This window comes from Meles meles, chromosome 2 (genome assembly GCF_922984935.1).
Source record: "Meles meles chromosome 2, mMelMel3.1 paternal haplotype, whole genome shotgun sequence".
In the NCBI taxonomy this organism is placed as follows: domain Eukaryota; kingdom Metazoa; phylum Chordata; class Mammalia; order Carnivora; family Mustelidae; genus Meles; species Meles meles.
In genome coordinates, this window is record NC_060067.1 from 359461 (window position 1) to 384101 (window position 24641).

Here is a 24641-nt window from a genome sequence, read left to right on the forward strand (position 1 = left end):
AACACACAGGGCCGCACACTCCCGGTCCATGACTCCTTGATGGCAGGTAGGTTAAGCCTTATTTCTCTAATTTTATTTTAGCTTAATTTTTTAAAGATTTTATTTATTTCTTTGGCAGAGGATACACAGCGACAGAGGGAGCACAAGCAGGGGGAGCGGCAGAGGGAGAAGCAGGCTTCCCGCCGAGCAGGGAGCCCGATGCGGGGCTCCACCCGAGGGACCCCGGGATCATGGTCCTTGATCTCTGCTTCGTAATTTAGGAACTTTGAGGACTTCTCGCCCACTCCGAGGTCCCCCACGCGCCGGGGCGAGTCTCCCGTCCGCCTGCACCGCGAGAGGGTGCGGGAGACCGGCAGGTGCGCGGGACAGAGTCCGCCCGGGCAGCCCGCAGCGCCCGCGCAGCACCCGACGCCGCGACCCGCTTCCCGCCTGCCCCGCGGGGGTGGTTCCGGCCGCGGCACCCGGAGGCGCAGCAGGTGCGCGAGGAGGAGGCGGGACACCGCGCCTGACGCCGCGTCTCCCAGCGCGGGAGAACAGGTGGGCGCCGGGAGAGGCGGGCGGAGGGTCTGAGTCGTGCGGGACTCCGCGTGGCCCGGCTCCCCAGGTCCTGCCTGCAAACCCCGCAGAAGGCGGCACGAAATGCGCGCGAAAGCGGTCGTTTCCTGCGCTCAGGGAGGAAGTTCGGGGAAGGCTCTGCGGGCCCGACCGGCTGCGGAATGAATCAAATCTTCCCCCGAAGACACGTGGCTGGACAGGGGACGCCTCTTTTAACAAGAAATTTTTCATTTTCTTTCCCCTAATTCTTTATTTACATTCGGGCTCGTGGACGCACAGTGTTTGCTAGTTTCAGGGTCGGGTTCCGCGGCCGCGGCGCCCAGGGCCCCCGTCCCCAAACCCCTTTCCTCTCCACGCCGCCCTCCAGCAACCCTGTTTACCCCAGAGACAAGCGCCACTTGCGGCCTCTGCGTTCATCTTGTTTATTTTATTTTTCCTTCCCTTCCTCTACGTTCCTCGTGTTTTTTCCTAAACTCCACACGAGTGGCCTTTACGGTGTTTGTCTTTCTCCGACTGCCGTGGCTCCGCGCGTGATGCCCGCCGGTCCCACACTTGCTGCCAGAATCACGCCGGCCAATGAACACCCCGAGTCTGCGGCGGAAGCACCCTTCTTCTGTTTTCACACACCTTCTCCTCAGTGAGCGCCTCTCGCAAGCCGCGACCACTTCCTGCTCGCAACCTAGTTCTTCACTGTAAGTACTTTGAAATCAAGCAATTCTTTAAAAGTTTATCTTAGCACTGGGGAAAGAAAAGTTTTAGGTTTTTTTTAAGTATTTGATTTCTTTATTTTCAGCTGAAAGACTAATGTTTTCTTAACTAACTGCTTTAAATTTAGTCAAATTCAACAAGTATGTACCAAACATGTGTTAGATGCCATGCTTTTCAAAGGACCCCAGCCTTGAATTCTTATCAACTACTGTTTCCAGCAGAAAACACTGATCAGGTGTGATGTTTACTAACTTGACCACTAATTTCATTCCTTATATTAATACATATGCATATTTACTTGTGCTAGTCTAATTTCTTTGTGCTTTGAAAATATTTCATCGATCCAGTAAAATGTCAGAAATAGGAGATGGAATTTTTTGGATTTACTAATGAATCATGAGAATCTTTGAATTTTCAGTACGAAAGGAAGAAGACAGACTAGAACGTTTCAAAATTAAATTCTGGTGCTTCATTTATATGCATAGAGATGTTACCTTTCTCATCTATCATTACATTTTTACCTTTGAAGCTGAAGAAATGAGAGACCAAGAAACAAAAATGTTTCAATTAAGGTGAAAAGAATCGGGCGAGGTAAAAAGAATCGGGCATCTGTCTGGCTCAGTCAGTGGAATGTGGGACTCTTGATCTCAGGGTTGTGTTTCAGCCTCACATTGGGTGTAGAGATTATCGAAAAATAATTTTTTTCTTTAAAAAGTGAAAAAAATCGGGACGCCTGGGTGGCTCAGTTGGTTAAGCGGCTGCCTTCAGCTCAGGTCACAATCCCAGCGTCGTGGGATCGAGTCCCACATTGGGCTTCTTGCTCGGTGGAGAGCCTGCTTCTCCCTCTGCCTCTGCCTGCCACTCTGCCTGTGCTCTCGCTCTCTCTCTCTCTGACAAACACATAAATAAAATCTTTTAAAAATAAAAAAGTGGAAAAAATCAAAATTTAGTATCAGTAAACACCAGAAAGAAGAAGAAAGTCTAAGTAATAAATTTAGTACCTGAATTGATTAATGTAATAGAGTAATACATTAATTCTATTGGCTAATATTGATAAGATGATGGGCTGTTCTTCTCAAGAGTTTGTGTTCCAAGGCAGGGGAGATAGATATGAAGTTAGTTGTAACTAAGACCAATTGGCGAAATTAGGATGTTTAACATGTGAGCCAAATTCTGCAAGATTTCCTAGCATTGAGGCCATTCCATGAAAGGAACCTTCTAAAGAAAGGAGTTGGTAGTCTCTCTTCAAAACGTGTGCACCGAGATTCCCACCTCAGTTCCTCCTGTCTCCATTTTTTTTTTTTTCTTTTCCCTGAGTGGAATTTTCTATCCCTCTGTGTTCCTGCGGGATCAAAGGTAGCACCAAACAAAACAGCTATGGGGTCACTTGGTGATGGGCAGAGCCGCTGGCCATCCAGGAGCTACAGACATCTCCTTAGCCCTACCATATCTAACACGATGCTTCCACCTGCATTGGCTGCCCTGCAACGGTTTGCTGAATTAGATTGCATTTGTAGTCCTTAGTAACAGAGGAGAAATGAAATAGCCCCAGGCCGTGGGTGACAAAGTGTGTTCTGCAAAGTCACTGGCACTGGGATGTCCTGGGAGGCCAGGGTTCTGAGCAGGCAGCGGCAGCAAAGGAAAGAACCGAGCTAGTTCAGCCTGTGCTCCTCAGGCCGGCTGGAGGCATAGGCTGTTCCGTGCCTGGAGAAAAGTACCATTTTTCTGATTCTCATCAAGCTGTGCCTACACAAAAGAGCGACCTTTCTCTGCGCAACAGCACTTCTGGCTTAGGAGCAGCCTGAGGGTGCTCGGACAGATTCCTGCACCCCAGCCCAGCCCAGGTCTCAAATAACAGTTTCAGAGGATAATACCCAGGATTCTGCCTCGGAAACAAGCTCCGCGCGGTTTTTACACGAAGTACGTGTTGAGGACCACGGACGCTGGGAGTCGGGCCTGCGGATCGGGTCGCAGAAAGTCTTAGCGTCTTCGAGATGCCAGGACGTGTCTTCGGTCACCACGGCGGCTCTCCGGGACCCAAACTCACTGCGCTCCTGCCCTGAGGGCGGGGCTGGACACTGGTGGGGACTCGTTGGCCGCCGCCCGGCTCCCTGGTCGGTCCCTGGACGTCGCGCCTTTGTCGTGTTTGGAGATTCCGTCGCAACTCGAAGTTGTCGAATTCGCGGTGTCTGCGCCCCGGAGCTCGTGGGAGCGCCCGCTGTCCCCTCCGTTTTCAACCCCGAGGAGGCGCCTGCCGGACCAGGACACCTCCGCGGGAGCCCACAGAGCCCTTCTCGGGCAGCCTGAGTCGGTGCGGCGAACCCTGCGACACGGTTCCGCGGCGCTGCTCGTCCGGGCCGGGCTGGAGGCCACCGCAGTCTCACGGCCGCGCGGACTCACTCGGGCGCGGGGCCGAGCGCGCAGGGTCCGGGGCGGGCGCGGGCGTCGCGGCCCCGGGAGGACCGTCCCCGCCGGCCGGGGCAGGGCTGGAGCGCGCGGCCCGTGCGCCCGGGGAGGCCGCGTCCTCGGGGCGGGAACCGGGAGCCGCGGGGCCGCGCGCTGCGGGGAGGGTCGGGGCCGCTGCGGCGGCGGAGGGGCAGCTGGGCTCGGCCGGGCCGGGCCGGGCGGCGCCGCGGACCCCGGACCCCGGACGGTCACCGCGGCGGCTTTGCTAAGAGCGCGGAGATGAAAACCAAAATCCACTCCAGTGACCTTGGCAGACCCGGGCGCCGGGGGGAGGGCTCGGCTGCTGCTCCCCCGCCTGTGCGCTCGCTCCCTCTCTCTCTGACACATAAATAAGACCTTAAAAAAAAGGCAAACTTACGAAATTCAAAATAAGTTTTAACTGCTCTGGATGTAGTTTATGGCATTTTATAGAAAAAAGAGAAATCCTTCAGAATACTCCCGGAGAATGGGGGGTGACGTTTTATAACGCCCGTGGCTACATTATGCGTAGTATATCCCAGTACATCCCAGAAACTGGAATCTGGGAGTAGATTTTGACGCACTGGCAGCACATTGTTTTTGTGTTTTTCACTCTAAATCTTACGGGGCTCCCTCTTCCCATGTTCTTCTTTATGTTTCGTTTGGTTATTTTTAAAAATAATTTTAGACGTATGAAAAATGCTGCAAAAACAGCACAGACAGTGACAAATGACCAGGACACGCAGTACTTAGAACCTTCACACAAAATGCAGCCATTAGGGAAAACAGTTTGGAACATCTTCAGAATGCTGCGCATGGCCTTGGTGGTACAGTGGTGAGCGCCGCTGCCTTCCCACATGCTGAAGGTAGAGCACCACTGTGACCCACCACTTGGGCTTCTGGGTATCTATCCAGGAGAAATGAAAATAAATGTCCACACAAAAACCGACTGACAAACAGTAAGTAGAGCATTCATTAATAATCAAAAAGTAGAACAACGTAAATGTCCGTCAGCTCATGAACGGATAAACACAAGATGGTTTGTCCACACCGTGGAATGTGATTCAGCGTAGCGCCATCCCCGCTGGGGCTACAGTAGAACACAGATGAACCTTGAAAGCATCACGCTAACTGGAGGAAGTCAGTCACAGAAGACTACACACAGTCTTGTATGTCCCAGGGACATGTTTTAAGACCCCCCAGTGGGTCCCTGAAACTGCAGATCGTACCAAACCCTATATACATAATGTTTTTTTATGCATACATAAATATCATAAAGTTTAATTTATAAATTAGGCATAGTAAGAGACTAACAACAATAATAATAAAATAGAACAATTATGACCATAGACTGTAAAAAAGGTTATGTGACTATGGTCTCTCGAAATGTTATTATATCTACTCACACTTCCTGAGATGGTAAGATGCCTACGTGAGGAGATAAAGTGAGGTGAATGACGTTGGAATCGTGACAGCTCTAGGTGGCCAGTGACAGCTCTAGGCAACAGCACTAGGCGACTGGACCATATGTCAGAAGGAGAAAGTTCTGCTTCCAGACCTCAGTTGACCATAGTAACTGAAGCCACTGATGAGGACTACTGCACCTTCTGATTCCATTTATGTGAAATGTCCACAATAACCAAACCAGTAGAGACAGATTAGAGACTGTTGGGAGCTGGGGAAGTGAGAGGTTGTGGGGAGTGACTGGTAATAGATATGGGTATTTTTAAGGGATGTGTGATAAAAACATCCTAAAATTTGATTATGGTGATGGCTGTGCAACTATGGATATGCTAAAATTCCTCAAGTATACATTTTAAATGAGTGAATTTCATGGCAGTAAAATATATATCTCAATAAAGCTATTTTTTTTTAAAGTGCACAGTGTCCCTGGGTACCCTTCACCCAGGTTTCCTGATTCTTGTTGTAAATTACATGACCATAGTGTAAATATTGAAACCAGGAAATTAGCATTGAAAACTATTAGCTAATTAGCCGACAGATGTTATTCAGATTTTGCTAGTTGTCCCACTGAGGTCCCAGGGAAGGGAAGAGGAGTCTTTGGCACCTGGAAGCCAGCCTGGTCTGGCCAGCATATGCCGTCAGTACGGCCACGCGCCGGCCTGGTACTCACACTGGGTTGTTGTGGGGTTTCTTTGTCTGTTTTTGTTTTTGTCTTTTTGGAGACATAATGGACATCTCACATTATATTAGTTTCAGGTGTACAGCGTCATGATTTCAGATTCGTACATATTGTGAAATGTTCACCATAATAAGCCTGGTGAGCATACCACCAGATAAGTTACAAATTTTTGATGAGAACTTTGTTTTTAAAGATTTTATTTATTTATTTGACAGAGGGAGAGCGCACAAGCAGGGGGAGCAGCAAGCAGAGAGAAAGGGAGAGCAGACTCCCTGCTGAGCAGGGAGCCCGATGCAATGCGGGGCTCAATCCCAGGACCCTGAGATCACGACCTGAGCTGAAAGCAGACTCTTAACTGACTGAGCCACCCAGGTGCCCCTTGATGAGAACTTTTAAGCTTTATTCTCTTAACAGCTTTCAAATATACAATCCAGTAGTACTGACTATAATCACCATGAGTACAATACATCGCAGGACTTGCTTACTTTGTAGCTGAAAGTCTGTACCTTTTAATCACCTTCACCCATTTCTCCCACACCCCACCCCTCACCTCTGCAACCACAGAGGTTCAGTTCTCTGTATCTGTGGGGTTGGTTTGGTTGGCCCGTTGATTGCTTGGTTGGTTTTTGACCCCACCTACAGCATCTGTCTTTCCTGCCTGACTGACGTCACTGAGCACAGTACCCTCCAGGCGCATCGTGCTGTCCCTCACACTAGGTCCTAATGTTCTCCTACACATGAAGAATTTCACAGAGCATCGACGTCAGATAAGGCTCATCTGTGACCATGATGGGTCAAGGTGAAAGCACTTGCACTGCATAATCATATTTGGAGACATGTTTGAACTTTAGACATTATTCAAGCCACAACATACCAAACGGTGTCCTCTCCTGACTAATATGAGTGATTGCTGCTGCGACGCCTCTGGCAGGATCAACCTTGCATTCCTCAGTGCTCCCCGCAGACCCTATTAACAGACCCAGGGGCAGAACCGAACTCAGCTCTCGGGACCCCTCCTTTCCCCTGATCCTCCTTCAGATCTACCCAACAGAAACGTGTTTCCTAATACCCTTCCCCTGAGACTTCCCACATGTCCCCAGCGTGTGCCTTCTCCCCTGCTAGAATACGTAGTAAACCCGACTTGTTCAACTATGATTGTGTTCTTCATGGTCTCTGGTTGACGAGCATTGACAGCCCCTTTTCTGTCCCAGGATTCAATTCAGGGTCCCGCATTGCATGGTCTTCGAGTCTCCTTAGTCTCCGTCCGTCTTGAATATTTCCCCTTTTTTTGTCTTTCACGATCCTGACACTGTTTGCTGGCCAGATAGATGTATTACAGAATCTCCCTCCACGTGTCTTTGTCTAATACTTCCTTACGAGTGGATTCTGGGTACGCGCTACTGGTGAAGTAACACAGAAGTGATGCTGTGTCCTTCAGCGCATGCTAATAAACAAAGATGTGAGCACCTGTTTGTGAGCCTTGCCTTCGACCACTATCACTGTGGTGGCTCCGGGGTGCCTCACTCTGTGGAGTGTCCTACTCTCAATTTCAGCTCAGGACATGGTCTCAGGGTCGTGAGATCAAGCCCTGCGTTAGGCTCCATAGTCAATGAGGAGTCTGCTGGAGATTTTCTCTCTCTGTCTCTGCCCCTCCCCATCTCAATATATATCAATAATTATCCTGCGGTGTTTGCCAAAAGGTGATCTTGTATCTCCATCATTCCTTCTACATTCATAAAAGGAATTCTATCATTAAAAAGCACTATATCTTCCCCCTCATTTTAAAATTTGTTTTTATTTATATCAGCATGGAATTATGGGTAGTCGCATTGGTTTATGAGTCAAAACCCATTACTAACATTAATTTGTTGCTCAAATTGTCCTGGTTTGGTCACTGTGAGAGCCATCAGACGGGCTCTGAGGTTTTGTCTCTAAGCCACTCTGGAGCCCTTTTTGAACTTTTGGTCCTGGCTCAAGAGGCTCCAGGCTTCTCTGGGAGTTTCCCTGCTCTGGCCCTGGAATCAGCCATTTCTCCAATGATCTCTGACTTCCTTTTACTGGAAAATGGCATTTCAAAACCAAGATTTGGGCACACGGTATACTCAGGGATAATGGGCTTTTGTTGCCTCTAGGTCCTCTCAGTGGGCGGCACTAGGAAATAGACTTATGTACACGCACACGTCTGTATCTGTGTGTGTGTACGTGCGTGTGTGTGAATAATCGTGAGTTCGCACCTCTGATTCCAGTCCGGCAGCACAGGGTTCATTCCAGCCCTCCCCCTTTCCTTTGGTAATTTCTTTCTCTGACAGTAAAAAACCTCGGTTTCATTATCCACAATATATTTATTTGTTCAAGCCTCGCACGTATATATATATACAAAGAAGTTTCAGAACTGCTAACCTATACCCTTGTGAAAGACAAGTTTCCTAACGAGGGATTAACATTTGTTCCTTTTGTCTTTAGCCATATATTACACAGTCAAACACGGCTTTCTGCAGGTATCACGGTTACCTTTTTCTTCCTCACTCCCTTCAGTGCGTTTCTGATATTAATCGTAATACAGGCAGGTTACTTTGTCACTGTGTATATTGCCTTTGGGGTTCCTTCCACATTCTGGTTGACTTTAATTGTCCCTTTGTGTATTGACTTAACGTGTGACATGCTAGCATGGTTTAGAGGAAGAGCCATACAAAGGCTACACTTGGGGTATCAGCCCATCCCTACCGTTCCATTTCCGTCCTCTCATTCTTTTCAGCCCGCTTACCCTGAACATGACACACTTATTCATTTCTGGTTTATTCTTTCTGTAATTCTCGCTGTGTAGTGTGTTTTCTTATATCCCTTCATTTCTCATACGAAGGATATCAGACAACACGTGTTCTTTTGTGCATGGCTTGTCCTGGAAATCATTCTGTATCAGTTTATAGAGGCTAGCCTCATTCTGTTTTTGACAGCTGCATAATGCTCTCTTGTACGGATGTCCTGTTAGAAAACAGAATTCAACGGGGTATTATTTACAGATGTTCCTGGCTTTGTTCGATGATTGTGAATCAGGCAGCATCCAGTCTCCTGGACAGAGAGGAGCTGCGAGGAGCTGTGCGAAAGGAAAGACTTCTACGGACAGAAGGGAGCAGGCACAGGGCCCTCAGACTAGACAAAAAAGCAAATAAATGGTTATGCCGGGTCAGTTTTCTTTAGGGGCTCGCAGGGGTCTATCAGGCAGATCATCTAACAAGAGCAGATTAGGCAATTCCTGACGGACTGGCTGAAGAGTCCGTTTCTGGGGGGGCTGAAGCGAGTCTCCAAGCGACGACACGGGGTTTAGCGCAAGTGGCTGCCTTGTCCCCAACAGTGCGGCATTATTCAGCCAGTCTCCCGTGTGCGCGAGTAACCTCAGGTGTGTACGTCAGGGTCATTTCGAGAAGGGGGATGACGGGGTGGAGTGGGGACTGCGCCCGGGACTGGGACCCGCGTCGTCTGGGCTCCTGCCGGGCGGCCCCGTTCCCACAACCACACATACCCGTTGCTTCGCAGCCTCGCCAAGAGCACGCGTGGCAGACTTTTTAATTTGTGCCAGTCTGACAGGCATTTCATTGGTATTTCCCTAACTTTGACTGAATTTGACTACTTTTTTGATGTATATCTTTTAAGAGTCATTTTTATGTCTTTTTTTGTGAATTATCTGTTCCTGCCTTTTTACTATTTTCTTAACTTCAGGGCTTTTAAATGTCTCTCATTTTAGAATCTTCTTTAAATACTTAATGTTGGGGCACCTGGGTGGCTCAATCATTGAGCGTCTGCCTTTGGCTCAGGTCATGACCCCGGGGTCCTGGGATCAAGTCCATCCGGCTCCCTGCTCAGCGAGGAGCCTGCTTCTTCTTCTCCCACTCCCCCTGCTTGTGTTCGCTCTCACGCTGTCTCTCTCTCTGTCAATAACTAAAATCTTTAAAAATAACAATAAATAAACAAATACTTAGTGTCAGGAAAGCTGGGTGGCTCAGTTGGTTGGGCGGTCAACTCCTGGTTTCTGCTCAGGTCATGATCCTGGGGTCCTTGGTTCAAGCCCCACGCCAGGCTCCCTGCTCAGCAAGGGCCTGCTTGAAGATTTTCTCTCTCCCCCCCCTCCGTCTGCTCATGTACATTATATATATGTGTGTGTGTGTGTGTATATACACGTACATATATACACATACATATATAAAATGTCTTTGAAAAAATAAAATAAACAATGTCAAATCTTGTGTTTTGAGCTACTCATAATCATTTTATTAAAACTTTAAATGTGTGCTGTTTGTGTACTCTGCTCACTAATGGGAAGGCAAATACCTAGAGCTACTTGCTGATAGTGATGATGTTCAACAGAAACAAATAGTTAAAAGACCATTTTTAAGCTTTACCTGCTTTCTAAAAAAAAAAAAAAAATTAAACTAGTTTATCCTAATCCAGAGTAACTGAGCATGCGTTTCCTGCTGTTTGCCAGGATTCGGGGGCCACCTGTGAGAACGGACCTGGATAATTTATTATTAGCTGTGATGAAGCCTGGGCAGACTTAGACACATTTGAACCGTTCCTGCATGTTACACTTTCAGTTGCGTGGAGAAGTATCCAAGCCATTATCCCGTTTTTAAACTGTCCCTGGTGTCATATACTGAAGTCTCTTCTTGTTCAAAGGAACCAGACAACTAGCTAAGTGTTAAAAAAGTCATGAGAGCTGTAAAGAAACCAGTTAATTCAAGAAAAAGGAAAGTGTAAAATAATATGGAACAGCGGAGATACTTTGTCTGTTTTTGGACCTACTCTCTCTACGCAGAAAATAATATAAAAAAGGCAAATATTATGGCAGTGCTTGAGTATCCTGAAGCACAGTGTTTCCAGTTGGAGCGCGCGTGTGTGTGTACTGGCGGGGGGCGCCCGCCGTGTGCTTTTCAGAATGTCCTGAAGTCTAAAGTGGAAATGTATGACACCCCAGTGCCCGGCACACCGTCAGGGAATCAAGCCTCCTGTAAGTGCTTAAATCAATGAGGCATGTGCCTTTGTGAGGGTAGCATTGAGCTTGGTGCTAACAGACTAAACATGGAAGGGGCTCCAGGTCTCAAGGAGATGATGAGAAGCCCAAGGCGATGCCATGCTGTACTCAGCACGGGGACGGGGTGCGAGTCCAAAGCCGAGAGGCAAAGGGAGGAAAAGGGTCTGTGGGATGAGCCTGAGAAGGATTTGAGTTCCACAATTTACTTAAACTGCCTCAGTGTCCATTTCCTTATCGTCTCAATAAAGATAATAATTCCTACTTTGCCAGGTTCTTGTAAGATTAGGTGGACAATGTGAGTCCAGCCCGATGTCTGCGGAGAGTAGAATCTCAGTGAATATTAGGTGATATCATTACCAACAATTGTGTATGGAAATGCTCAAATTTCCTCGCTATACTTTTGTACATGATAGCCACTCTCCCTTATTTTACCCGAGACCTTACTGCTAAACTCATCTCCAGACTTCATCTCATTGAATACTATCAATAGCGACACCTGGGTGGCTCCGTCAGTTAAGCATCTGCCTTCAGCTCAGGTCATGATCCCAGGGTCCTGGGATCAAGCAGGAGTCAGGCTCCCTGCTCAGTGGAGAGCCTGCTTCTCCCTCTCCCTTTGCCTGCCACTCTGCCTTCTTGTGTTTTCTCCCCTCCCCACCCCTGCTCTGTCAAATAAAATCATTAAAAAAAAAAAAAAGAACTCTCAAAAAGCACGTGAGGTTGTTAGGTCGGAAACAACTTTCGTGTCATAGACTGATAAGTGGAAACTTAAACGACTAGACTGGTAAGTGACTAGTCCGAGGTCACAGAGTTTAAGAAACCAGGATTTGAGCAAAGATACTCTCACTCCAAACCTAATCCATGATCTATGACCCCCCCGCCACTGCTTCTGCTGGTAGAAATCAGGATTAACTTCACAAAACGGACTTCATAATACACTTTGCTGAGACATACTGTCAGGACTTGTCCCAACATGTGTCAAAGGGCTCCCAAGCCAGCACTGAGAGGGGGACACAGGCTTCAGGTCAATCTGAAGTGGAGAACTAGGGTACAGAAAAACTGGAGAGGACTTCTGTGATACTGTGTTTTATAATAAGAAATGCATGTATGGCTTTTATCTCTGTTCACGGCGTGAAGCTTCTAAAATCTTCGGAATCTCTTAACTGATTAAGAGCGATAAAGGTGTTCTCTTATTCATACCAAGTCCCTCTCGAGTACCGGGAGTTTATCTTAAAGAAGTGATTTTTGGAAAGCCGTTGAAGATGGGCCTGGTTGCCGGGAACCAGCCTTGTGATCAGAGGGCTGGAACGCTCAGCCCCGCCTCCCAGACTTCCAGGGAGGCCAGCAGGGCTGAACATTGAATTCAGTTACCAGCGGCCAATGGTTTAATCAACGATGTCTAATGCAATAAAGCCCCAAAAGGCTGGGGTTCAGGGAGCTTTGGGGTTAGGAAGCCAAGCAGGGGGGCAACCCCAGACTCCACGTGTTCTGAACTTGTGCGTCTCTTCATCTGCTCATTTGAATCCTTCAGTTTCCTTTGTTCCACAGCAGTAATCCGGTAAGTAAACTGTTCAACCGTTTTCTGGGGTCCTGTGAGCCCCTCTAACAGATTGAACCCAAGGAGGGGTCACGGGGACCTTCAGGCAGTAGCTGGTGACTCGGAAGCGCGGGTGACAGTCTGGGCTGGTAACCGGCACCTGAAGCAGAGAAGTGGGAGCGGTCTCGTGGGGCTGAGCCCTGCGCCTGGGGTCTGAAGCTCCGTCCTGCCGGCACGGGTGGGCACCGAGCTGGGCGGTAGGACACGCAGCTGCGATTGCGGAACCACTTGGTGTGGGGGAACCACCGCACATTTGGTGAGCAGAAGTGAAGCAGACTGTCCCGTGGGCAAGCTGAAAACAGGGGAGGGTTGTTTATTATCATTATTATTATCACAACAGCTAATCATAAGTAAATCCAAAACAAAAAGAAACTTATAAAAGGAGCAGGAGGGGAAAGGCACGTGTGCACCAAAGTTTCGGATGGTGCCATATGAGCGAAGCCTGCTTTCTGGGGTTCACCGCTGCGGGCGGCTGCAAGGTGGTCATCCTTTCCCCTGGCTTGTGTGGAAACTAGAAGCCTGTCTAAAAACAGTGCCAATAACCCGGTTTCTCTCCCTTACTCCGAAAGAAGCAATCGGTCCTTTCAACAGTTCAGTGAATTCCTTCCCCCAGGGACCTCTGTCCTCAGGGGAGTAGAGAGAGAAATTATATTCTTCAAAGATCAGCAACCAGGGGTGCCTGGGAGGCTCAGAGGGTTGGGCACCTGCCCTCGGCTCGGGTCATGCTCTCAGGGTCCTGGGATGGAGCCGGCATGGGTTCTGCTCAGCGGGGGACCTGCTTCTCGCTCTTCCTCTCCCCTCCACTTGTGCTCTCTCCCTCTCTGTCTCTCGAATGAATAAATAAAATCTCTTTAAAAAAAAAAAATCTGCATACAACTTAATCAAATCGTCTCACTTGCCTGGGAAGCAGAATGCCTCGAAACAGGTTTCCATGAGCAACCTTGAGTCTACTTACACCAGTTTTTTCCTCTCCAGACCACTGCCACCGAAGACCCCGCCTCGGGAATGCAAGCCCAGTCCCCGGTGGTCATTGTGACCCAGCCTGGATGTGGTCCCGTGCCCCAAACCTCCAACTGGCAGACGGGCATGTGCGACTGCTTCAGCGACTGCGGAGTCTGTAAGTGCTGGGAAACGTGCCGGTCACCGCTGCAGGGGGGAGAGACCCAAGGCCAGAGCCCTCCCTCATTCCTCCCTTATGGTAGAGTAAGGGTTCCCGGCCTCCTACAGGGCACCCGGCATGTCAGCCAATGAATGGGAAGCGAAGGAGAAAGGCTTGTGCTGGTTATAGGTGATTTTTCTCCAGCACATTAATAGTCTTACTTCTAAAGTAAGTTCTGGAGATGGTGGTGACGAAGCTGATGATTCTCACAGTGAATGGGTCTGGTCTAGTGACTGTAAATAGAGCAGACATGAAAAGAAAAGAGGTATTTCCAGTTTAACTTGATTTAAAAAAAAAAAGAAGAAGAAAGAAAGAAAAAGAAAAACAACTGTTCTTGTCGCATATATAGACTCACTACTTCCGAGTCACACAAAGCATAGTATCCATCCATGGCTGTGACGTAAGCTCGGTCAAGAACTCTTTAAACTGATACATTTAGGTTTTTATACACCTGAGAATAAAGAATTCTAAAGGCTGTCAGCTTCTCATCGGAAAAAGAATCTCTGCCTCTTCTTTGTTTCCTTTTCGTGAAACCCTCTCCAAGTACAGTTGGGAACTGCGCTTGGGGACGGAGGCGGGGGTGTCAGAGAGGACCAAGGAGCTCAGCTCTCGACCCCAACCAAGGAACAAATAGGCGCCCGCGACAAAATTTACTCTGAGGTTGGTTTGCCTGCCTCAAGCCTACAGAGCGCCCTGAGACAAGGAAAGAAAGCACATCAACCTTTAACGTACCAGCGACAGTGAAATTCGGATCAAGATGGGTTTGAACTGCGCTGGGCCCTGTAGATGCAGACCTTTTGTCGACAGTCCAGCACTATAAAAGTATCTTCTCTTCCTTGTGATTTTCTTAGTGTTTTCTTTTCTCTGGCTCACTTTATGGTAAGAGGACAGTATGTGACCCGTACAACAGGCAGGGTGGGTGTTAGTAAAGTGTTTAGGGCATTGGTAAGGCTTCCGTCAATAGTAAGCTATTAGTACTTCAGTTTGGAGGGAGTCAAAAGTTACACGCAGATGTTTTGACTGCACAGAGGCCCAGCGCTCCCAAACCCCACATAGTCCAAAGGTCAACTGTACATTACAAAGCACAGGGAGAAAAAAATTACCTAGAAAATGGAACAATGGGTTTGCTCATTGGCTCTCATTTCTTACTGGATGACCTGGGGTGATGACTTACACTTCTCAAGCCATTAGTTCAACATCTGCAAATCATAGTAATACTAAGTGACTACGTGACTAAAACCCTGTAAAGATGAATGACTTTGTCCTCCTGCCCCTTGTATCGTCACTCAAATAAGTGAATTACAAGCTTAATTGCTTCATGGGAGGACTTTTTTTTTTTTTTTTTTGAGAGAGAGAGAGAAAGAACATGAGAGGGGGAAGGTCAGAGGGAGAAGCAGGCTCCCCACTGAGCAGGGAACCAGATGCGGGGCTTGATCCCAGGACTCTGGGATCGTGACCTGAGCCAAAGGCTGACGTTCAACCAACTGAGCCACCCGGGCCCCCATGACAAGACTCCTTAATTACAGCCCTGACCAAATCATTCTCCCTTCTTAAAATATTTCGGTGGTTCCTTATGACCTTCCTGACCAACTCCACGCACTTGCACCATCATCCAGTCGCCAACCGGCTTTATCCCCGTCCCACCAGCCACGCTGAATGAGCACCTGCTGTTGCCAAGACATGCCAAGTGATGTCAGAGACGCTGCTCTCCCTTTTGTCTACCTGCCAAATTCTACTCGGCTGTCAGTGTTCTGATCCAGCAGCACGTCCTCTCAGAGCCGGTCGAGCCTCATTTCTGTGGTTGACCCCTTGACATCTTGAGTAGGTTTCCGCCGGGGAATTTTTCATGTTATTATCTGACTGCTCTCCTAGACTCCAGAAAGAGGCAGTCCGTTTCGAGGACCATCTCTGGAACATGGCTAGGTTTCTCTGAGTCGTTCGACAGGTGAGTGAAGGCAGGATGACAGAAAGGACGCATACCTGCCAAGGTGTGGGGACGACTGAAACGACTGGGTGGGGAGAAGGGAGACGCCGGTGAAATACCAGGCAAAAGCAAGGCGGATGGCCTTGGCAGCAGGATGTGAGGCCAAGCCCCCATGACTGGGACTGTCGTTCATGAAAGCCAACTAGCTTCCACGGGTGGCTGGAACAGAGTAGAGTAACTCGTGCCTCTGGCTTCCCATGTCCAGGTCTCTGTGGCACATTCTGTTTCACGTGCCTTGCGTGTCAAGTTGCCGCGGACATGAATGAATGCTGTCTGTGTGGGACGTCCGTCGCAATGAGGACCCTCTACCGGACCCGATACGGCATCCCTGTGAGTCTCTTACAACACTGTAACATTCAAACACGCTCCCACATTGAAAATCATCATGGTAAACCTGCGAGCCATTTGATGGGTCCCTCCCCCGAATTTGCTTGGTTGGCATTTCCTAGCGTGTGCAACCTTCTATCCAGTTGCCGTAGCAAGAGGTCTCCTCGGTTAGGTGACCTTCTACGTTTCCGGTAAAGTCCTCAGAGCGTAAGCAACTCTCGTATCTGCGTGTGTATCAGACAATGGATGGGGACTCTCCAGAACCCAGCCTGCCCCAAGTTTGTGACAGAGGACACCTCACTGACACCTTGCACCATCCGTCCCCGCAAAGTGAGGGGGTCCACATTTCACAGAGGAGGACTTAGAAGTTTTCAGAGGTGGAGTAACTCACCAAAAGACGTGCACTAGGAGTAGAAGTTGTCGATATCCAGCCCTGCCTTTGCGTGAAGGCGCATTCCGTGACGCCACAAGCTGCCGTTTAGGTAGCAGGAGGACTGGCCAGGGACACAGTCAACAAGAGACACAGATGCTGCAGACCGGGGTACATACAGATCCATATAACGAGAGCGACTGTAAGGAAGAGGTTCATGTGACCGTGAGGGCTGGCAAGTCCAAACAGCACAGCAGTCTGGCAGGCTGGGAGGTGCAGCCCGGGTCTGAGGCAGCCGGCCAGCAGGATTTCTCTCCTGACTGGGGAGGTCGATCTTTCTCTACTACGACCTTCAGTGGCTTGGATCAAGCCTGCCCACGTCACAGGGTATAATCCACGTCACTTAGGATCCACTGATTTAAATGTTACTCTCGTCTAAAAAGTCTTCATAGAAACATCTACAATATATGGGTACCATGGTCTAGCCAAGTTGATACATAAAATGAAGCATCACGGGGAACAAATGACGTGGCAAAATATATTAGGAAAAGTATTTAATTCCACTGAAGTTACTTCATTTTTTTGCATTTAAAAATGTTTCTTAGTTCTTTGATTACAAAAATAATACATGCTATAGACCTAATTTTATGACAAATTCAAACACAGACTTATGGAAAGTAAAAAGTGAAAATCTAACCCCTTTCCACACAATCAGCGGGTTATGTCGGCAATGCAGACGCTTGTTAACATGTTCACAGTTCTCCCCTGTGGAGATGGTGCACTCAGTCGCCTCCTCGCTGACGGACCGTCAAGCAGAGCCGCGGATTAGAGTTGTTAGGACGTGCAATTCTGTACGTGCGCTGGTACTTCTGTAGTCCGGTGCCCGAGATTAGGTTGCTAGAGCCCAGCGCAGGCACATTCAAAATTTGAAAGATACCATCAAATACCCCTCCAAAAGGACTGTATCAACTTATAATCCATTAACATTAGATGTGTGCCCCACATTGGGTAATATTTTTTATGTTTGGATCAGATATAGAACAACAATCAAATATCATTTGCCTCTCTGAAGAATTCTTGGCTCTACCCACACCCGATGTCCCAGTCAATGTTTTCTGTCCTTACAGCGGGCATTGTCTGCACTTCTACGTAATACCAGTGTCAGTCTGTTCTCTTTGCCCAGCTCCTTTCAGTCAGCGTACTTATTTTGAGATCCACCCACGTTCTTAAGTGTTCTTAACACAATAAATTAAATTAGGGAAAAAAGAAAATATTTAGATGACAAATAGGCACATAAAAAGATATTCAACACTGGGTCACCCGGGCGGCTCAGTGGGTTAAGCCTCTGCCTTAGGCTCAGGTCATGATCTCAGGGTCCTGGGATCGAGCCCTGAATCAGGCTGTCTGCTCAGCGGGGAGCCTGCTTCCCTCTCTCTCTCTACCTGCCTCTCTGCCTGCTTGTGATCTCTCTCTCTCTCTGTCAAATAAATAAGTAAAATCTTTAAAAAAAAAAAAGATGTTTAACATCATTAGTCATCATTAGAGAAATGCACATGGAAACCACAATGAGATATGACTATTCAACTATGGGAATGGCTAAAATCAATCAGACTAAACCACACCACGTACAGCCAGATATGGAGGAACCGAAACTCTACTGCAATGCTGGTAGGAATGTAAAATGCAGTTTCTTAAAAGTTAAACCCACCGAGCCATTCTACTCCTAGATATATATTTTTTCTCTTTTTTTCAAAGATTTTATTTATTTATTTGACAGACAGAGATCACAAGTAGGCAGAGAGGCAGGCAGAGAGAGAGGAGAAAGCAGGATCCCTGCGGAGCAGAGAGCCCGATGCGGGGCTCGATCCCAGGACCCTGAGACCATGACCTGAGCTAAAGGCAGAGGCTTTAACCCACGGAGCCACCCAGGCACCCCTACTCCTAGATATTTCCCCCCCAAAATATATATCCATACCAAGTCTTGCCTCAGATGTTCAGAGTGGTTTTGCATGTAACAGCCCCCACCTGAAAACAATCCAAATGTCCCCCAGCAGGTGACTGGATGAACAGTATGACACATTCCTATAGTGGAGTACTTTTCAGTAATAAAAGGGATGAGTTATTGATACAAAAACCTGCATGAATCTCAAGATGAATCGAGTTTTAAGTTGTGGGTAAAAGAATGAAGGGTCATCACTAATTGGGTAAAAATGTGTTGTGGGACATCTCTAGGGACTAAAAGCAATCAGGAAAGACCTATGCAGCAAGAAGAAGAAAAGAAGCAAACAACAAAAAAAATGGGGACGGGGGGGCACGTCTGTGTGGCTCAGTCGGTTCAGCAGCTGCCTTCCACTCAGCTCATGGAGCCGGGGTCCTGGGATCCAGCCCGGCTCGGGGATCCCTGCTCAGCGGAGAGCCTGCTTCCCCCCCTCCCTCTGCCCCTCCCCCTGCTTGTGCTCTCTTCCTCCATCTCTCTCTATGTCAAACAAATAATAAAATAAAGTAAAATAAATAAAGTCAATCAGTGAATACCAAACATGAGACAGTCCGGCTGTCTCACAAGTGACAGCAGTTCGGATTTCTCTGCTGTGCCGAAATGCCTTTACCCTTTGTTCTTCCTTCCAGTGAGTCTGTGTTAAGTCCTAGGGAGGCTGATCTCCTGGAGGATGGGTGAAGAAATGCCCCCATTGCCGGCACCCCTCTCCTCTCCTAGGGCCCCAAAGCGCGCACGGGGGCCTCTGTCCAGTTCACGTGCCTGCTGCGCCCCGGGGCGAAGCCACAGCCGCAATGAGGTCGGGGCTGGCCCAGCGGTGAGGTCAGGCTTCAGTGAACCTCCCGCCCTCCATTCCCCAGCCTGTTCCTCCTCCTTTCCGAGTTCCGGGTTGAGTTCGGGGAATTAGGCCGTGCCCTGTCCGTGACCCTGTCAGGTTTCAGCTTCCCCAGCTCTGTTTGACTTTTCCCGCCCGTGTGAGCCCATGTGCTCCCGGTTTCCAAAAACACTGCTCAGAATTTCTGGCCACTGAATAACCCCGTCCCGCTTTCTAGTCGGGCGTTACTTTATCTGCCAGGGCTCTGTCAGCACATGGCTTGATTTTAGGTGATCGGAGTCTTGTCCAGAAAAGTGGTCGTCCACAAACCTCTCTCCCGCTCCTTCCCAGAGCTCTGTGGGGATTTTCCTCCAAATCAAAGCCTTGTTTGGCCACTTTTTGAGTTTTCCGTTTGGAGCGTTGTCTATAGACCTCCCACTACAAAGGATGAGAATTTAGTTCTGTTTTCTTCTCCTCCTCCTTCTCCTTCCCCGCCACAAACAAGCACCCTTTCCCCAGCCTACTCCCTCGCATACGGGGACGTGTAATTCGTACTAAATCCGTGTTTGGTACTTACATGATGAGACCGACCTTGCACTCCAGAGCTGAGTCATGTAGTGAACTATGATTGCTTTTTCCGCTAAACTTTGTTTTTCCTGGTCTTAATAATTCTTGGTGTTTTCACTAGTAATTTCCCACTTACGAGTTGTTTTCCACTTACTTTAACCCCCTAACTGCCTCAGTTTTGTCGGTCTCTTTCCAACCTATTCAACACATCAGATGTTCTACCATTTTTATCTTCTTAGTGGAATAGGGGCCTGACCCACAACCGCCCCGGGACCCGTCGCTCTGCGTTTGTGGCGCTGACCTCCTCGCCCTGGGATCTCCTCCACCTTCACCTTCAAGATTCCAGTAGCTTCTCCCACGGGTTAGGCTCCTGTTCCTTCCATCCCACATCTCCCTCCTTCTTGGATTCGTCCCTTGTTGGGGTGGAGACATCCTCTAGTAGCTTCCTGAGACAGGGAGGAGGTGTGGGGAAATTTTGAGGTTTCACTTTCTGAAACTCTGTTTTTCCCTCATACTGATAGTTGGGTTGATTGACATCTTCTATATTTAATATTGCAAGATACAGGAAAACTTTTGATGGCTTTAGAGGAGGAGTTATATGGAAAAATCTGTTAACATTTTCTTAAATATATCCATCCGAACTCTGAATTCAAAGGGTCAGTTCTTTCTGCTTCTCTTCAAAGTGTCTTAAAAATCCACAAGTCCTGGGATACCTGAGTGGCTCAATCAGTTAGGTGGCTGCCTTCGGCTTGGGTCGTGATCCCAGTGTCCTGGGATCGAGTCCCACATCGAGCTCCCCGCACAGCGGGGAGCCTGCTTCTCCCTCAGCCTTTGCCTGCCACTCTGCCTGCCTGTGCTCGCGCTCTCTCTGACAAATAAATAAAAATTAAAAAAAAAAAAATCCACAAGTCCTAATTTCCAAAGAGGTGGGTTTTAAATTTCTGTTTCTTTTCATACTTCCAAACAGGGGTCCATTTGTGATGACTATCTGGTGACGCTTTGCTGTCCTCAGTGTTCTCTTTGCCAAATCAAGAGAGACATCAACAGAAGGCGAGCCATGCGCACTTTCTAAAAACTAACGGTAGGTCCCAGAATCTGCGTTTTGTTTGAAATATAAGGGCTTTGTAAATTATCCATTATTTTGAGTAATAATTCAATAATAACAATTCCTTAAGTCTCTCAAAGGCTATCTTAATATAAAGATCAATTTATTGTTAGGATTTATTGGTTTCTTCTTATGAGGAAGACAGCTGCATTACCTTCTTGGGCCGCCGTAACAATTTACCGTAGCCTCGGTGGCTTACACAGTACGAATTTATTTCTCGCAGTTCCGACGGCTGGGAAGGCCAAGATCAAGGTGTGGCCAGATCAGTTCCTGTGAGGGCCCTCTTTCTAGGTTACAGACGGCTGCCTTCTCACTGTGTCCTCACACAGTGGAGAGAGAGTAAGCACTGACCTCTCTTGTCATGAAGACATTAATCCCATTGTGGGGGCTCATCTTCCTGACCTTATTTCAGAACTAATTATCTCCCGAAGGCCCTACCTCCTTACTCCCTCACAGTGGGGATTAGGGTTTCAACATGTGAGTTTTGCAGGGGACACAGACATTCAGTTTGCAACAATAGCTTTATGTTTTGAAAACCATTTTAGTGAATAAAGGAATGGTGACTTTTCTCAGAATTCCTTTTTCTCCGTTGAGGCACTTACCACTTGTAAAATGCCAGAGTGTAGTGAGATACAAAAGACGCAGAAAACACGCCCCCTACCAAGACAATCAAATTGACAAAAGAAATTGGCAAATAACTGTAAGGTAGTAGAGCAAACGAAAACTGCATATTATGTAATATTTGAATTGACTGCAGCATAAAGCGTCTATCAAGAATAAGGGGAGAGAGACTAAACGGGAAAATCATATTGGAAAAAGCGAGCTTGGCAAGTGGTCATACAGAGTATAGAGCATTTGGAAATGTTATATAGAATCTGAACTCCTGAAAATTAGTCAAATCATTTCCAACTAATTTTTCTAGTATTCTCAGAACGAGCTATTAAGTAGCAATAAACGTGATTTTTCTCAGTCTGCTGTAGCATTTACCCTGAGTACGGGAAGAAAGCATCCATTTTTCCATTCTTTGTAACACGCCGCTTCATCGTTCCAGTGGACGAGAACCCTGTATAGGTCAACAGATATGGAGGATACATTTTTTAATGTCACTTATTAGCAAACAACGTATCAAGCACCTAGTCCTATGCAGGATAGTGCTCAGTGCTGTGGGGACAGAAATAAGTAAGTTGGCCCTCTTGTCTTTGGAGACTGTATACTCTGAAGAAGGTCGGACAGCCTCTACACAGAACGACGGGCTTGACTAATGCCTTGAGGCCAAGTGCTATTTTACGTGCCAAGGAAGAACAGATCATGTTCTGTGAGATGTGTAAATGAAGGGCTCTTGGAAGCAATGGGGTTTTGCTCTAAAGAGGAAGTGAGTATCGAGGTCACAAGAGGAAGTGAGTTTCGAGATCACAAGAGGAAATGGATGGCGCTCAGACCATAACCACGCAGATTTAGCGAAGACACAACACGGGCGTGGCTGGGAGGTCTAGGGCAATGCCAAGGGCGGGTCCTGGACCCACGTGGGCCAGCAACAGTCCAGCGTCACCACCCATGGGCCTCAGGGACAGGACGAGGGAGCAGTTACCAGAATCCCAAAGGAGTGAGCTCTGAGAAGAAGGCTGCCCTCAGAGGAACCGTAACCTCTCACGCAAGAGGGCAGGAGCAACCTGGGGCAGCCTCGCGGGAAGCAGGCCAGAGAAGGCCCTGCTTTCTCATTCCCATGTCCTTCTAGGCTCTCCTCTGCTGCAACACACGGCCGGCCGCGGGCAGGAAAGTGCTGCTGTTGTCTAAAGTCAGCCTCCCGGGCACACAGCAGGGCAGACAAGCAGGGAAACGGATCCGATGGGGCAGACACTAGGTCTCATACATGAGTTGTGACCTTACAGAAACAGATGTTGCTTCTAATCAGCAACAACATTAGTGAAGCTATAGAAGTAGAAAGAGGGAAAACATCTTTAGGAGTTTAGGTCCATCCAATTTGGCAAGAACACGTAAGTGGGAAAATTGCGAGAAGAAGAAGACTTTAAAAAGTGAGTTGGGGCCATGGCACGCAATAGAATGAAATTAGGGTAATGATTTGGCCTTTTATTTGGTAAGCAGTGGAGGGTTACTGTAGGCTTTATGTAAGGAATAGCGTCAGGAGAGCTAACCCCTCAGAAGAGTTACTGACTGTGGTGCGCAGCACAGACTGGACAGGACGAGGTCAGAAGTGAAGATGAAGAGTTAGACCACTTTGACCCTGTTTATTTAAATAAATACACAAGACGGGTTGGACAAAATATAAACCCACACATGCATAATGAATCCTGACAACTGAAGTTATTATTTTTTAACCTCAGAGAGATTATCTTACTGGATCTTTGAATTGGTTTGAAGTAAAATGCCTTGGTGTTCCTGACTCTGGGGCATCACCTTGAACTCGACATTATTCATCAACAGTGAAACTTTAAATATACAAATACTTGAAGTAGGAAAAGCAAGAGAAAAAGATCAAAGAATAACATGATCTCTCTTAAAAATAGGTTGACGGACACCAGGGTGGCTGTCAGTTAAGCACCTGACTTCGGCTCGGGTAGTGATCTCAGGGTCCTGGGATCGCGCCCCAGTGTGGGACTCCCCCTCGCTTGTCTCTTTCCCTCGGCCCCTCCCCCCCTGCTCATGTTCTCTCTGTCTCTCTCTCAAATAAATAAATTTAAAAAAATAAATTGGTTGAAAGAAAGGGACTAAGGAACCAACAGAAAAAGCTCCAAATTGTGAATGTCGGAACACTTGAAGCAACACAGTAAAGTAGTATTAGATTATAAATAAAATTTTTATTTTAAAATAAAATTTTTAGAAAAGATTATAACCAAAATAAAATATCTGTGAGTCCATACTTAGATATATATGTGTCTATATAGATACACGATTAAGCACCAAACAAATAAGTAAATGGGGGAGAAGAGACAAATCTTCCAGAGGCACAGAATTGCAAACAACGTACGTGTGTATTCCTCCCTCAAGGGATGGTGCGTAACTAACTGCCCACCCCTTTCCAGTGGGTTTGTACAGTGACGTCCTTTCCGAGAGTATAGTATGAAAAGCGGGGAAAAAAGAGTGACCTTATAGTGAAGAAACCTGACAAGTTCAGCCAAGTGGCCAAAGGCAAGCTCATCGGTGATAGGCATTCTGCAAAACACCCAACTGGTACTCGTCAGAATCGTCAAGGTCATCATTAACAGGAGGTCTGAGAAACAGTCGCAGTGGAGAGGAACCTAGGAAAACATGATGACTAAATGTGATGGGCTGTCCTGGGTGAGATCCTGGAACAGAAAGAAGACGTTAGGTAAACAACTGAGAAATCAAACTAAAGTATATGCTTTGCTAAATAACATTATATATCAACCTTAGTTCATTAGTTGTAGCAGACCTACTTTAGTAAGATGGTAACCAGTAGGGAAATTGGCGCAGGGTATATGGGAACTCTCTGTACTATCTTTGCAATTTTTCTGTAAACCTACAATGATTCTAAAATTTAAAGTTTATTGAAAATAAAAGCGTAGATAAGAAAATTCGAACCTATTCTTTGTGTGTCCCTTGTAGGTGAAACACTCTCCCTGAAGCCGCTGGAATCAGCAGACATCTCTTCAGCTTGAGCCTTCCTCTGCCTTTTGCAACTGAGTTACGAAAGATCTGTGTGATTGCAAACAAAAATGGAACTTTGATTTATTTTAAATGAATGTTTTCCCTTAGTTTTCCAAATTGGTCCAGCTCAGTTTCTCTTTGCTTTCATATTATTAAACTTTCTGGCTTATGAATTTTGTGTTACATTTGGCACATAAACAAAATAAAAGATTTTACTAACAAGATTCTTTATGCTTCTTTGCTCT

At 47.3% G+C, this 24641-nt stretch overlaps 1 protein-coding gene across 1 annotated transcript; it reads left to right on the forward strand.

Annotated features, from left to right (window-relative positions):
- The first annotated feature begins 502 nt into the window (after positions 1–502).
- Positions 503–24618, forward strand: LOC123932218 (placenta-specific gene 8 protein). Its single transcript, XM_045989968.1, has 5 exons — positions 503–1247; positions 13426–13567; positions 15799–15923; positions 20632–20745; positions 24355–24618. The coding sequence occupies exons 2-4, from the start codon at positions 13456–13458 to the stop codon at positions 20734–20736; spliced, it is 342 nt and encodes a 113-aa protein (XP_045845924.1). The 5' UTR covers positions 503–1247; positions 13426–13455; the 3' UTR covers positions 20737–20745; positions 24355–24618.
- Positions 24619–24641: the final 23 nt, after the last annotated feature.

Coding starts and splice junctions, on each gene's coding strand:
- LOC123932218 (XM_045989968.1), top strand. CDS start 13,456: ATGCAAGCCCAGTCCCCGGTGGTCATTGTGACCCAGCCTGGATGTGGT. Junction 13,568..15,798: donor CTTCAGCGACTGCGGAGTCT/GTAAGTGCTGGG, acceptor TCCCATGTCCAG/GTCTCTGTGGCACATTCTGT. Junction 15,924..20,631: donor GGACCCGATACGGCATCCCT/GTGAGTCTCTTA, acceptor ACTTCCAAACAG/GGGTCCATTTGTGATGACTA.